The sequence below is a fragment of the Sphaerodactylus townsendi genome, linkage group LG05, assembly GCF_021028975.2.
Source record: "Sphaerodactylus townsendi isolate TG3544 linkage group LG05, MPM_Stown_v2.3, whole genome shotgun sequence".
Taxonomy (NCBI): Eukaryota; Metazoa; Chordata; class Lepidosauria; order Squamata; family Sphaerodactylidae; genus Sphaerodactylus; species Sphaerodactylus townsendi.
The window spans coordinates 85,316,199-85,331,991 of record NC_059429.1 but is presented as its reverse complement, the minus strand read 5'-3'; the positions used below and the strand labels follow the sequence as shown (position 1 = coordinate 85,331,991).

General features: G+C 45.3%; 1 protein-coding gene across 3 annotated transcripts in view; it reads right to left on the bottom strand.

Annotated features, from left to right (window-relative positions):
• The window catches only part of SOX13 (SRY-box transcription factor 13), a 71,587-nt gene that overhangs the window by 4,407 nt on the left and 51,387 nt on the right, over positions 1 to 15,793 (bottom strand). Inside the window, exons 6-13 of one of the 3 annotated variants that reach the window (XM_048496181.1) lie at positions 12,791 to 12,859; positions 11,447 to 11,561; positions 8,466 to 8,548; positions 8,220 to 8,379; positions 7,383 to 7,492; positions 6,155 to 6,251; positions 5,279 to 5,422; positions 142 to 358 (exon numbers count right to left, since the gene is read on the bottom strand). In XM_048496181.1, the coding sequence (XP_048352138.1) occupies positions 142 to 358; positions 5,279 to 5,422; positions 6,155 to 6,251; positions 7,383 to 7,492; positions 8,220 to 8,379; positions 8,466 to 8,548; positions 11,447 to 11,561; positions 12,791 to 12,859 (995 nt within the window). The remainder of the gene's footprint in view (positions 1 to 141; positions 359 to 5,278; positions 5,423 to 6,154; positions 6,252 to 7,382; positions 7,493 to 8,219; positions 8,380 to 8,465; positions 8,549 to 11,446; positions 11,562 to 12,790; positions 12,860 to 15,793) is intronic. The other 2 variants (XM_048496182.1, XM_048496183.1) reach the window with 2 other exon arrangements.

The following is a 15,793-nucleotide window of genomic DNA, read 5'->3' as shown; positions in this document are numbered from 1 at the left end:
CTCGTGGACCCTGGCAATGCCATGTTTCAACATATCCTCCCCTCTCCCCAAAAAACCCACTTGCATTTCAGCCCCATGGAGCTCCTGGCTCCCAGCACCATGTTTGGGAGGCAAATGGGACAAAGGGACGGGGAGCCTCACGCAATCAAGTAGCCCTGCCTGGTGTCCTGGCGCCGGTTCCTCATCAGTGCCTTGTACTCGCCAACACGGAGCCGCTTCCCTTCCACAATGCAGGTGCGCTTGGGGCGGGGCTTATATTTGTAATTGGGATATTTCTCCAAGTGCTGCCGGCTGAGTCGTGCCTGCTCCTCATAGTAGGGTTGCTTCTCCTGGTTCGACATTGATTTCCACCGGGAGCCTACAAAGAGGATAAAAGAGTTTTAACAAAGGGAGTCTCCAGCATCATAGTATTTATCTACTTGCACCAGCTAGGTAAGACCCCCCCAAGCTAAAGAGCTACTGGCCACAAACCAAGAGGCCCAGAAAAACTCTTTTGCTGTTTATGTAGAACTCCAGAAAGCAGGGGATCATGGAACCGTATTCAGTTTGGTGTGAGTTGTATTGAGTGAGCTGTATTCAGCTTGGTGGATCAAGGGTTTGTAGGACTGGGTTAGACCAATAACCGACTAGATGTGAGCCAAGTATCAGAACATCTTGCTGTTGTTTTAATTTCCCCTCTTTCTTCAAAAGCAGCATGAACCATTTTTTACAAGAGTAAGTTCCTGTCTAACCACTTTAGTTTGGAACAGGATTTTCCACATGTATGATGTTTATAGTTGCGCCTGTTTAAATAACCTGAATGCAACGGCAAATATATATTGAGCACATGCACTGTCTGGTACAACAGGAAATTTCATTTGAAATTAAATCAAATTAAGACTAAAACAGTAATTTGCATAAATTATAATATTACAGAAATGAACTGAATATTTCAAACATTGCATTCACTTTGACTGACAGATGATGAGGAATTTACAAGACTGAAATGCTAGTTGAGGGGGCAGATAGGACTTTTCCCTTCATCCTTCTTCATCAGTTACATCAGTTGGGGGAAGCAAGGCTCTGGTCAGATGGCAATCCACCTAATGCTATGTAGGATTCCTCCCTCTTGCTGACCTTTTCCATCCCCTTCCTACACTGCTCTTTGAATTCTTCCAAGCACAAGGTATAGAGAGCAGGTGCAATGGCTAAAATAGGCTGCCCTGCTGTGCGACTTACATTCCTTGGGCTTGGTGACCTTTACTGTCATTCTTGCCAGGAAGTGTGCGAAGAATTCAGGCTGGAGTGATATAGACAGTTTCACCCCAGCAGTAGATGAGGGAAAGAAACAGAGGAGCTAGCAAGGGAAGGAGTGCCCTAAGACTACCTTGGATGACAAACCTCAAAAACAAGCAAGTATTAAGCTCAAACATAAGAATTTGCCCCAATATCTCTCAGAAAAGGAATCTGGGGCAAAACAGTCTTCTAAATTGTCTCCCTATCCGTTTGTCCAGTTTCACTAGGACACAAATCAACCTAGGTTCCAGCAGAAGGGGTTGGCAGAGTCCTGAAGTCATGCAACAGATTCTTGACTACGTTGGGGGAATGCCATTTTTGAATGCTCCTTCACTTAAAAAGCTCCCTGAAAGAGGAAAAGTAGCACATGATCAGGGAGAATGTTTCCAACCCAGTCTATTCTTTGCTGTGCTAATTTCACTTTACGGAGAGATCATTTGAAAATAGAGGAGCATTTTAAAAAAATAGGGTGAGGGGCTTGCAGTAAGAAATGGTGCATCTCATTCTACCATCTCGGTACTCATTTGGCCAGAACGGTGTCCATTAGTGCCAGTGGGGTACTCCAAATGAATGGGCGTTGCTATTAAGACAAAAACATCATTTAGCCTTTTGCATTATTTTAGATGCATTCTCTTGAATCCAAATAAATGGCAAATGGACATGAACCCATTCCATGGGTCTGGGTAGGTTACTGAATTGTGCAGTGTTGGATAGGTTAGCCCAGCCATCATAAGGCCCCCTCAAAACTCTTGGTCAACACCTGAACAGATCCTTACACTCCAGTCCTTGAAAGTGGGAGTCCTGGCTTATTTTAGCAATGAACCATGAACTTAAATTAAAAATGCGAAGAGTAACCCACAAACCGTTGATGTGAATGCATTGTGTGTTCACTCCCAGCAGAATGGACAAAACTTCAAAACCACACCAGTCTCTTTAAATAACTAGCCAGAGGCAACACCAGCTATGATGAAGCAATGGCTCAGCTTTAGACCACACTGGAAGAAGTGTGCGTGTGAGTGACCATCTTTTAGAAAACAAGAAACACAGTTCTGGGAAGGGTTATTTTTGATTAGCAGAACAAGACATCTATGTTAAAACTGCAAAATTTATCATCATCTACCTGTGGTGTACCAAGAAGCAAGACAAAAGCACCCTTAACTAGAGATCAACCAAAATCAAGGGTTTTTTGCACCTTTCTCTGGATGAAAACAGAGGCGTACAACGGTAACCAGACTTCACAATCCTCTGCTTACTTTTTGGTTGCGCTTCAGGTAATGGAAGATAATATGACCTCCTAAAATAAACTTACTGGAACATTCTTCAAAGTACACCATAGCCAGGAGACTCGTGGCTCTATTTTGCTCTGGAAATGCATGCTTATTACAATTGGGCTCTTAGTCCCCAGTACCGCTGATTTAGATTCAAGACCAGGTTGCAAGGTATTCAGTCTGATCTAGCTGCACAGCACATGCCAACTTTCACTCCATGGTTTAGGCTTGAAAAACCATTTCCCTGCTGGGAAGTTTATTTAACAGTGCACACTGCATGTCTGTAGGAGTAAGACATGCCTCTTTTCATTATCCTTCCTTTGTCGATTCTTGCACTGACATAATTTAGATAGAAAGCATCGAGCAATTTTTGGGTTATTTTAACCGCAACAGACTCACAGTGCCATCCTAAAAACACTTTCTTGGGAGTAAGCCCCTCAGAACAGAGTAGGATTTCTCACAAACAAAGCTGGTTTTGCGACATTTTTTGCTTATGCAATTCTGACAACCACCATGTCAAGTGATATTAACAACAATAATAAGGTCCTTTGCTTTCAGACCCCAAAACAAAACAATAGCTACTAAAAGTTGGTATGCCTGGGCAACTCTGCAACTTGCTATCTGTGGTGCAAATGAAACAGACATTCTGTCATTCACTGTTTGTCCTTAGAAAGTGCTTTCTAGCTCCTGTGGTTAATAGGCTTGTTAACAGGGATAATTATAACACACTGGATCCTCATTGATTGATAAATACAAGGCAATAACTCATAAAGTGACTTGGGTTGCTGCAGCCATTGCAAAAATTCAGTGCTATGCTGTCAATGCAAATGTTGTGTTGTCATGGTGATGTTTTCAAAAGAAACCAAGATTTGGACAGTGCCTTTTTTGATGATTGTTTGCAGGCTTGATAATCCACTTTATTATAAATACACATGTTGTGTGCCTCAGCACAAGATACCCTTTGCAGATGACAACACTTGCTTCTTGCACAGAAATAGCTATTCTGGCCCTTTGGGTAAAACAATAAAATGGATTGGCTGGTCAGCTGCTGTTGCCTTTAAAATTGTCGTTGTCAGCCATGGCAGTGTGTAGAAAAAAGAGAAAAGCATCAGATGTAAAATATACTAATCAGCTGGAGTAAGCAAGAAATACAGAACAATTTAACTTGCCCATCATGTATCAAGCATAATGATTGAAGCTAGAAGATACTAAATTGTAGCTGAGGCACCTGATGCAATTCTTTTGAGAATATATTTGTACAGGATGCTTTAATAATGATAGCTGGTTAACTCTGGGCATGATGGAACCCATGCACAGTTGCTGGGACATGAGCATGCAGTCTGTCCACATATAAAATGTATGTGCCTCAACTATTTCTGATGGACAGGAACACTGTTTTTCAAATATTCACGATCATGGGATCAGCACTTATGTGTGCATAGTTTGCACAGTCATGGACACCATCAGATATTCCAGCAGTTGCACACAGATGGAGGATAGAGCTCACATACTAGTTTCTACTCCTCCTCTGGATGTACTGAAATGTGTGTGCTCATTATATTTAATTTGAACAAGACTAGAAAGAAAAGTATGGATGGCTTCTTGCCTGCCATTGAGATTTAAGTATAGATTCTAGAGAAATAAAAGCAAGTTGCCTATCACCATGCCCTACAAGCTCATCTTTTCAACAGGAGCAGTACATACATTTTATTAAATTCCTCCTTCCTTTATCTGCTCTAAATGTTTTTGCTGCCTTATCACTGTGGTTGATAATGAACAAACCCCTTTTTGCCACATCACCATAGTTCTGCAGATAATCATGCAGTCTGATAAAAATGGATGTAAGCAGCTCTACCTTCTGCAGAATAACACCTGATTAGCACCTGGTAAACCTCTTGATTGTCACCTTACCAGATCTATTCTTGGTGGGTAGGGTCAGCTGCTACTGTCAAACTGGCTTTTGGACCTTTGGTGCTAGGCATATTTAGACTTGGGTGGTGTTTGGAATAGAAGTTGTCCCCTACTAGAGTTCCCTATTAACCACTGGCTCCTTGGATGATCCCCACGTCAAAGACCATTTTCCATCAGTCCTCAGCAAGTGATCCACTCTCAGCATAAGGCTCCTGGGCATAAATCTTTATTTCCCTCTTCCACCAAGAAGCAAGCGGAGGCTCTGAGCAATAAAATGCTGAACGACCTTGCTGCTCATTGCTGATCTGGACAAAAAGCCTTGCTGCCGAGTCAAGCTGAGACCTGCTGGGCAAGCAGTGTGCCTAGCTTCATAACTTGTCCCTGAGGTGAAAAAGCATTGAGCTGTTCTCCAATAGGCTGGTGCTGAGCCTGAGATTCACGCTGCTATCTTAAGAACAGGCCCACAACCACAGCTGTATCTACAGCTCCTGCAAACGCGCCTGCCTTTGCTTCCTCTGTTCAGGCGGATTTATCTTTATCCTCTTTCTGTTTTTGTCTTCCTTTTTTTAAAAAGCCTGCTTTCAGAACTGTGTGTTCATTCAGGTATCAGTTCCAAAGAACCAGTCAGTTGTGATAGATGGTCACCAGACAGGGGTGAGGATTTGCTTTTGTGTTTTTACCCCAGCACACAGCCAGCTGGTAATCTGCTCAGGATTAACGGTAATTCCTTTCCTGAAGGTGCATGGGCCTAACAATTTGCCCGACGCAAATGCCAAACGCTATTTGGGAACAGCACTAAAGGCAGTCGCTGTGCACCTGCTTACCTAGAATCTTGCTGATGCTTGAGTTGTGCATATCTGGGAAGGCCTGCAAAATCTTGCGTCTCTCATCCTTGGCCCACACCATGAAAGCATTCATGGGACGCTTTATATGGTTGTTGTTCCTGGATTCAGGGAAATGCCGTGAGCCTATTAGGAGAGGATCACCAGTAAAGAGAGTGCTCATCAAACACAGCCCAATAGTAAGATGACAGCTCATATCCCAACAAACTCTTGCTGTTCTCAAGTCCTCTTCTCTATGCATTGCCCTGTTCATGCATTCTTCATGACTGTCCCCCACACTCCACCCCCACCTTTCCTTTGCCACAGACATTTTCTCTATTCCTCTTCCTGGAGCATCTGGAGTTGTGGCATTCAGAGCAGGTGCAGCTTCTCACACATTGTAGAATTATGATGAGGCAAAGTGCATGTTGCCTGCACTCTCAACGCAGGCTATACAGATGCCTTAGGAGCAACCTTAATAGCACTGCAGAGAAATGCTGAGCCTGCCACAGTAGTTACATTTACTTGGAGGAAGAACACCCAGTTTTAAAGGCAGGCTGAAATATTGGTGATTCTGTCAATATTCTGTGCCCCTCAACCTTCCCCACTGCTTGAGAACTTATAAACCAGATGATGAAAAGACCCAGAGCTCATTCGAGGACATAATAAGAATTTCTTAGGGTTTTTTTTTAATTTAACAAGAACTCCAATCAGCACAATGGACTTTACCTATCAACTGAGTTAGTGAGAATTTGTAGTGCTAGTCATGAGCTCTCAACATATCTGCAAAGAAGCACCCATTTACACAAACATTTGCTATGAGGGATTTGCCCCCTTTTATCTTATTGAGCTATGGAGTTCAGAAGAAACTGTTATTACCATCCCCATCACAGGTTAACATGGACTCATCTAGCCTCTGCAAAGAAGATTCTTCCATCTGCTCTTTTGCTGGAGAAGAATCCAAGTTACCATGGTCCTGAAAGCATACAGCAAGGTGGGTTGCAAGAAGTTGCCAGGGCAAGAACCACTGAAGAACAGAGTAGCCATGAAGCATTTAATAGAATTTATGTTACAACTGATACCTTATGTTAGGTGAGGTAAGAAGAGAATGGCCCCACCTAACTTTCCAGTAGTGAGCCCCTGATTGCAGTACAGTGTAATCCAAGAGATTCTCCTTAATTAGCCACCAAAGGATCAAACAGGAAGCATCATGCATCACAATGTGCAGGGCAGTAGGGGTCTGGAGAGGTTACTTGGGATGGACCACATTCCATGAGTTCAGGGGAACACCAGAATTTTTGCAGTAAAGTTCCACTAAAAGTACAAGGAAGACACCAACAAGCAAACTGGGTAGCTTCTGTAGACACTTCTCTGAAGAACCCCTACAAAATGAGATCTTCCTTCAGGGACTTCTTGAACCACTTATTGAATTCCTGAATGGGACAAGAATTCATTTTCTTGTCATATAAGATGATTTAGAACAAAAGTCCCCAATGTGGTTGTCTGCTACACACGTTCCATGGAGACCTGTCAGAAGAGTGCTTTTTATTAACTTTAGGTGTAGGGCCAGATGGAGCTTTTCTACTCCAGCAGGAGGCTTCTGGTGAGAGCAGGAGGGGCAGCTCTGATGGGCTATGTATGGGTTTAAAAAAATGCTTGGGAAGCAGATACAAAAATCTTCATGGTGTGACTGGAAGTATACCATGTGGATGCAATTTTTTTTAACACAATATGCTCATTTTAAAAGGCATCCTGTTCTGCCTGAAATCCCCAGAGGTATACTGTACTATTAGAGTTATGCATAACCTCACTTCTGAGCATTCTGTGGCTGGCTCTGCCACTTCCAACAGTCATTTTGTGATTGCACCCATCACACTGTGTTCAAATCCCAAAGGTACCCATAGGTTCAGAAAGGTTGGGGTATATCCTATTAACTTCCTCTTCAGATAACAGAGCCCTTCCAACAGATTCCCCTTCAGAGTTGTTCTGATTGACATCTAACTTCTCACTCTTAGTATTTTATGCAGAAGATGTCCCTATGGCATTACATTTGTTCCCCCTTTACAACCATACCTAAAGGGTTTTCAGGCCCAAGAGTTGCACTCACCTTCCCATAGGGATGATTTGGAGAGCCATCCATTGCTCTGCTTTGGTTATGCAGAAGCTGCCGTGCATCTTGGATTGCTTTGGTTATAGCATCACCTTCTCCAAGAAATCCTGAACATCAAAAAATAAAATCACACACTCTAGTAGCAACATCTAATGCCTCTGCAAAGCTCCCTCAACTCTCAAGAAGTTGCTTCTATAAGAAAATTATTCTCCATGGAAGATCCCCCCACCGCACCCCCGGCAGCTTCAATAACCCAGTGTCTATTTATTAGAAAGTACCCAGTTATCCTTTCCTTGGAGTCATCTGACCATTTTCTTTTACTCATCAAAAAAGAAATATTCAGCTATCATAAAGCTGTAAAACAAGTGTAAAGGAAAATACACTGGATCGGAGTCTCTAAATCAATTTATCTGGACTTATTAACACCTTATGATTCTACACTTAAAACTTGAATGCAGATTAAAATACCCATTGTGAACCTTTTTGAAGGAAAATGCATCTTTGATTCTGAGTTTAAAAGATGACTAATAAACATTTAGTGATCCACAGAACAAAAAATAATTCCCATGATATCTTTCAACCCAGACCCAAAATTTCCCTTTGAAGGTAGGAAAGGCTCTCCAGTGCACATTACGAATTCAAGAAAAACAATCCCAGACAGCATCTTTATTGACGCCTTGTTTGGACACTTCCTAAGTGCAGAAGTGAGTGAAATTTTCCATCAAAAAAGGAAAAAAGAATCAATCAAGATATTTTGCAATGAACTTGCAACTGTAAGTCATCAACATAAAGAACTGTTTCAATGCTAGCTGAGAGCACAGAACATGGGCTTACCCAAAGGCAGGCTGGGAGGACTGGCCTGCAACTCCCGAGAAACTCTATGGCTGGGAGTGAGGGATTGACAGTTGCTGACCTTTAAGCCAGGTGAACAGGAAGCATTGGGGAGCTCAGAGCCTTTGGGCTTAGCTGTTAAGTTCAATGGCTGTGATGATTCCTAAAAAAGAATGGGGAAAAGAAGAGTAAAAATGTAATGCCATGGGGGTTTGGGAGCCAACAAAAAAGACAATTTAGGTGTTATACCTGAATCTGCAGGTGGCCTGAGCTGGCAGGTCTCTTCAGTGCTGAAGAAGGTGGACTGTGCAGCAGCTGCATGGGGTACTCCACTGCAGATGGCACACAAACAGAAAGGTTGGAGATTAAGAACTGAATCAAGCATGGTTTAACCAAATATATCTATTTCAACTTTCAGAGAGACAAGATGTATACATTAAAAATGAGAAAATCTATACTATGCTTTGAAAATATACAAATCAAACTGATTCACACAAAATTAATTTGTTCATCAACAATCACATTTTCCCACTTTGCCCCTCAGAATGCTTGGAGACAACCATTCCCCCTCGGTACTTTATTATTATTATTATTATTATTATTATTATTATTATTATTATTATTATTATTATTATTATTATTATTATTATTATTATTATTATTATTATTATTATTTATATTTATATTTATAAACCAAGCCACTCCCCCAGAAGAGGTCTCAGGGTGATGAATTTCAAACTAAATAGATAGAGGCACAAATAAAATCAAATTTTAAAATAGTTATTAAATACTTGGCTCTATATATGTTAAAATCAACCCCCCATACTAAAATGCAGTGCATCTATCAAAATTACCGTAGAAACGTCTTACTCGTAGTCCCCTAAGAAAGTGAGTGGGAGGGAAAGAAGAGGGAGGGGGAACGGCCAGGAGTCCACAGATTTTTTAGAAAGGGGGGGGCATCACGGCCGGGCTCCCCAAAGGCCCGGTGAAACAGCTCCGTCTTGCAGGAGCCCTGCAAGAAATTCATTTAAGATCCACTTGAGGAGCCAGCTGTGGCTGGAGGTGAAGCGTTCCCACCAGGTGGTGCAGGGCCAGGAGCGCTTGGTAAAGGCACTGGCCCGGGTGGGAGGCCAGTCAGCATCATTGAGGGAGCCAGAAGGGATCACCAGTAAATTTGCCTCTGCTGGCGCTTAGAGGCCGATTTGGGACATATAGGGGCAAGAGCGGGTCCAGCCGTGAGGATACGAAGAGGTCCTGCCGGCCGCCGCAAGGCCTCATGTAAAGGTCAAAACCAACACCTTGAAAATGATTTGAGGAATTCCCAATCGGTAACCAGTGCAGGCGGCACTGTAGCACAGGCGAGATATATAATGTAATGTCTCTGGCGGCACCTCCTGTGAAGGCAAAGCCGCGTATGCCGCCCGCGTTCCTGGACCAATTTTAAATTTCAGAATCCAGGCTGCAAGGGAACCTCATTAGGCGAAGTTGCAATGAAGAAATCCAGTCTGGAAGTGTGTATGGACCGTTGGCAAGTGGATCAGCGGGTGGCCAGGTCCGGTTGAGAGCGGAAGGGGGGCCAGCCGCGAGGCTGGGCGCAGATGGAAAAACGCAACCCGGGGTACATGGGCCACCTGGGTCTCCATTGAAAGAGACGAATCCAGGTGGACCCCCAGGCTACGAACGGAGGAGGCCGGTGCCAATGTAGCCCCCTCCCATATCGGCGGCTGGAAATCCCCACCCCCTCCTTCCCGCCCCAGCCAGAGGATCTCCGTCTTTGACGGGTTCAGTTTTAACCTGCTCTGCTTCAACCAACCAGCAACCGCCTCCAAACAATGCTGGAGAGCCGCAGGGGCAATGACAGTTCCCCTCTCCATCAACAGAATGAGCTGAGTGTCATCAGTGTACTGATGACAGGTCAGCCCAAAGCTCCGTACCAACTGAGCAAGGGGTCGCATATAGATGTTAAATAATAGCGGGGACAACAGTGCCCTCTGAGGCACACCACAATGAAGTGGGCACCTCCGGGAAGCTTGGTCCCCGCACCACTGCTGACCCCGGTCCCGGAGAAACGAGGCAATCCACTGAAGGACAGTGCCCTTTTGAAGCGGCCAGGCAGTGGGTCAAAAGGTAGTGATTGACCACATCAAACGCTGCGGTAAGATCTAACAACACCAGCAGCGCCCGATCCGCCTCGGTCAAGTTGCATCTGAGCGTATCTGTGACGAAGCGACAAGAACAGTTTCCGTCCCATGCCCAGCACGGAAGCCGGACTGGAAGGGATCAAAAGCCAATGTGTCCTCCAGGAAGCCCTGAAGCTGCTCCAACACCACTCTCTCAATTACCTTCCCCAGAAACGAAAGGTTCGAAACGGGGTGGTAATTGGCCAGATCTCCAGGATCTAACGATGGTCTTTTTAAGAGTGGGCGGACCACTGCCTCCTTCAGCCCATCCGGAAAAGCTCATTGCTCAAGGGAGCTATTGATGATATTCAACAGGTGGGGCCGTAACTCCACCCGGCATGTTTTAATAAGCCAGGAGAGGCACGGATCAGAGGACAGGTAGTAGGTCTAACAGCAGCCAGGGTCCAATGCCGACAGCGGCTTCAGAGAGCAGGGAAAACTGGGTCAAACAAGCGCCAGAAGACGGCAAGGGAGCCTCCAGTTCATTTATTGTCTCTAAGGTGGAAGGAAGGTCCTGGCGGAGCGATGCGACTTTATCCGCAAAAAAGCTCATAAATGCCTCACAGCTAATAGCCAATTGGTGATTTGTAGAGCCCTCAGACAATGAGGTGAGTGACCGAATGATACGAAATAATTGTGCCGGGCGAGAGCTAGCAGATGCGAGAGAGGAGGAGAAGAATGTCCTCTTCGCCTCCTTCGTCGCCATCTCATAGGCCTTCATAAATGTCCTATAAGATGTTCGCACAGCCCCGTCACGAGATTTCCTCCACACTCGCTCTAGCCGTCTGAGCTCCCGTTTCATATGGCGTAGCTCCTCAGTGTACCAAGGAGCTAGCCGCGACCGGGAGCGCATGATTGCCAGAGCAAATACTGGTAGAACAAACATGTAGCAGTTCGTAGCTCCTATAAAACAATTTCTCTTATTACACGGACTGGCACAATCCCTGAGACAACTGCAGAAAACTATCCCAAAAAGAGTACTACACAAAAATACTGAGGGAGACTGTGCACCATTACCCATAATTCAATTATTTCTTGGCCTCTTCATACCTGGTTTACAAGGGATTGGCTGTATTGGAAGTGTCATTTGAGTGTCAGAGGTGACAGGAATAGGCTGGTGGCTGGGAGGAAAGGCTGGAATCATGACATAGGGCATGTTGACCTGCTGAAGAGAGGAGCAAGAAAAGAAGGAAGTGGGGGGGATACAGAGACAGCCAAATACAACATTACTTCAAGGAGACAGTCCAAACTCCCAAGTAGGCCTATCATCCATTTGCTGGAGAATGTTGCAGAGGGATCTAATGGCTATCCTGTTCTAGAACATTATCAAAATATTACATAGTTAGTTCATGTACTTGTCCAAACTTTTGAACTTAGAGGGTCAAAAGAGAAATTGGCCATCCTGCAATGGGAAAGAGAAGGGACCCTCAAGATCAGAAAATGTGTCTTTCCTAGGGATATGGAACTGAACACAAATACAGCTCTTCATAGATGCAAATTAAGACCTTTCCTACACAACTGGTTGGATCCTCAGATCTGTTCATACAAGAATCATTCCCAATTTCCCCTCCTTTCTAACTGTCCCTTCTGCTCTTGGGTAAGTTCCTGGAGTTATGGGACCTACATGGAGAAATAGCTATGCAGGCTATAGTGAGGAAGGGGAAGTGACCAAAATTATCCAACCAACAACTTTATCCTATCTTAACCATCATGGCTGCTAACCAAGGAAATCCAGAGATTGTGGTTCTCCAAAGAAACTCAACTTTCAAACAAAGAATTCCGAGCATCCTTACAGCAAGACAACTCTGAAATGTTTTTTGACAGAAAGTGCTTATTTTTAAACTAACCTCAGACCAATTTAAAATTCATAGATTCACAGGTGATGCCAACCATGTCCCTAGCAACTCATTTTTAGAGGGACACAGATTCTGAACATGGGGGGGGGGGGGTATTGAGCCACCATGTTGATGGACCTGTACTCTATAAATCTGTCTAGTCCCCTTTAAAGGCACTGCAGATCTGTTCCTGTCTTGGCTGTTGCACTACTTAGCATGTCAGAGTCTGGTTCATTATTTGAATTAAACAGGTGAATTGCTCTGCTAAGAACTAACGTGCACCTGCCCGAACACAGAGACTGAAAGCACTAACAGTCTGTCAGTCATTTCTGCATTAAGGCTGAGTGAAGATCCCCATGTTGTCACACAATGCATTTATTTTTTAAAAAGCATTTAAAAATCTCAAACCACTATGTTAAGTTTTCTCATCTTCCTGTGATCTAATCACCCAGGGAATCAGTGGCAGAACACAAGATCAAATTCCTGTCTCCTGATATTCAGATTAATGCTTCTAACTGAATTTTAAATTAAGCTGAGACTGAAACAAGCTCTCTTTTACCTGGATCTGCTGCTGGAGTAGGTTGATTTTGTGTTGCTGCTGGATAAGCTGCTGCTGCTGCTTGGCAATCTGCAAGAAGGAAAGCTGATGAAGAAGACAGAAACCGAGCCACTGTGCAGTCTCTCCAATGGAGGGCCTGCCAAGCAGAATGGATCAGAACGAAGAAGAGGCCCCAGGTCCTCCGGCTGGGGGCAAAGAAAGGCACCTCATCCATGCAGGAGCCACATTTACTTTCTTACTTTCTTACTTTCTTTCTTACTTTCTTACTTACTTATTTAGGACATCGTATCTGGTCCCAAATAAGTGTGGTAGCAGGACACTGAGCACACATATTTAAAGTAATCCAGTATAAAAAATTGAATTTGTTCAGGAGAACATTTTAATAAGACTATATCATAACAGAATGGTTCAGGAAGATGTTTTTATAAAGAGAACTAGCATAGGACAGTCCCGCCTTCGCACAATTTGTCCCGCGTCCCGCGGGTTACTTCCATTATCCCGATTTTGGGGAGGCTGCAGCACTGCCTTCTGGGGTGAAAGGCAGTGCGGCAGCCTCCTGCGCATGCAGCCGCAGGAGCACGGCCTTCTGGGGCGTTGCCGTTTCCAGCCCTGTGACAGGGCGGGAAACGGCAGCACCCCAGAAGGCCGTGCGCTCCTGCGGCCACGCGCACATGCGCACGCGGCCTCAGAAGCACTGCCTTCTGGGGCGCTGCCATTTCGTCAGGAAACGGCAGCGCCCCAGAAGGCAGTGTGCTCCAGCACCTACCCCCATCCCGGGTTCACAAGGTGACCATCTGGTCACCTTAAACTAGCAGCAAAACCCATTGCGGGGGAGAGGCAATGGGCCTTGGTGAAGAGTCTAGGCCCGTGGTGGCGAACCTTTGGCACTCCAGATGTTATGGACTACAATTCCCATCAGCCCCTGCCAACATGGCCAATTGTAGGGGCTGATGGGAATTGTAGTCCATAGCATCTGGAGTACCAAAGGTCCGCCACCACTGGTCTAGGCCCTAGGGGAAGCATCTCCCCCTGCAGTGAGCTTTAGTGGGACTGCAGCATCCTCCAACACCCCTCCCACTCCCAGAGTGACACTTACATGTTTCTAGGTCTGTGGCTCGGGGATGGGAGAGTGGAGAGGTGCGGGTTGGGGTACGTACGAAGATGAGGATAGGTGGAGGGTGGCAAGGGGTGGGGAGAGGGTTGTAAAGTGTGGCTGGGGTGGGGGGAGGGTGGCTAGGGGTGGGGGAGGATGATAAGGGGTGGTTAGGGATGGGGGAAGGTGGAATTTAGATGATTGGAAGGGGGCAGGGGGGCTTTGCTGGGCCCATGGAGGGCCCAGTTGGGGTGTCCTGGGGACAGGGGGAAGGGAAGCGTCTTGCTAGGCCACAGTGGGCCCAGGTGGGGAAGGCTTTGCCAAGTTGCAGCAGCCTGGCAATGGCCAATGAGAGTACAGGATACACAGGGCTTGGGTCTCTGTGTGTCCTGCAGAATAACTGGCTAATGATTCATTGTCGGATATTCTAACCCTTAGCCAAGTATGTATTGTAAAATGGGCCTGTGGACTATACCTTAGTGGGTAGCATGTATCACCCTGCTCTCACTGTGTTGTTTTCTACTGATATAACACCGCTTTCTGCATTGTTCAACACAAAATGTTCCAGATTGCTGTACCCGTCCTAATACATTCCTTATTATAGGTCTCATCCTATTGAGTCCATCAGTTTATACTGTGTAATCTGCCTTGAGTCTCAGGAGGAAGAATAAAACAAAACTAACATCACATCAGGAATGGGACTGAAAACTGGTAGGAGTGCTATCTCAGGCGGTGCTGCAGTACCAAAACCTAAAGTCTATAGTTCTGACATCTGCTTTAGATCATGGACATTTTTTATTTCTTTCCTCAACTTTCTTAAGGCTTTGTACATAATCATCTGTGATGAAGTGAACACTTGCTCACGCTTGCTTACACAGTAAGATGTGATGGACTTTGATTTTTTATTTTAACTTTTTGATGCCACAGACTTAGTGTGGCCACACCTTTGGAATATTGGCATTTTATTTTAATAATGTTGTCAGCTTCTTGTTTGTATTGAAACACTGAATTATAAAGTATGATTCAGGCAACATGTTTAGTGCTGCTGGGAGTTACTTTGAGCAGCAATCAATTTGCACATCATGGCCCACAATTAGCAATATTTTTCTTAATATTTTTCAGAAATACAGCAGCTGTCACAACACTTCCTTACTCTTCCATTTAGCTATGGGTGGATTGGGGGAGGGGGTATTTAGTAGCTGGGAAACAGATGCTTTTTCTTGATAATGTTGAAGAAATGTATGACCTGACCTGAAATGTGTGAAAATCTCAAAGTATTTAATCATAGCAACCAACAAACCTTAACTGTGGCCTGCATTTTAAGAGCCTTGTTTAAACGTGAGAGATTTACGGCACCATCAGAATTCTGTGATTGGAACCGCAGTCCTATATATCCTAGCAACTCCACAACACAATGGCATATGCCATCTTATTTATTTTGTATTGCATGTGCTGTGCCCCGTTCTAAACTGTGATTTGGCTTCTGTAGTAGCACAGCGTTTAATGCAGGGGTAGGGAACCTGCGGCTCGAGAGCCGCATGCGGCTCTTCTGCCCTTGCACTGCGGCTCCATGAGCCGCGCCGCCGGCTTCATCCTTGCCTGCCCTGCAGGCAGCAAGGCGGGCGCACCAACTGCCCGCAGACGGCTGGACTGGGCCGCGCCGTGGGCTTCCCCTCTCGCCCGCCCCGTTGGGCACTTTCCCGGCAGATGGCGAGGCCGAGCCGCCAGCTTCATCCTTGCTCGCCCTGCTGCCTGCAGGGCAGGCGCACCAATTGCCCGCACCCGTCTGGGCTGTGCCGCGGGCTTCCCCTCTCGCCCGCCCCATTGGAGCAGGGCATGTGCTTTCCCGGTGGCCAGCAAGGCCAAGCCGCTGGCTTCATCCTTGCCCGCCCTGCAGGCAGCAGGGCAGG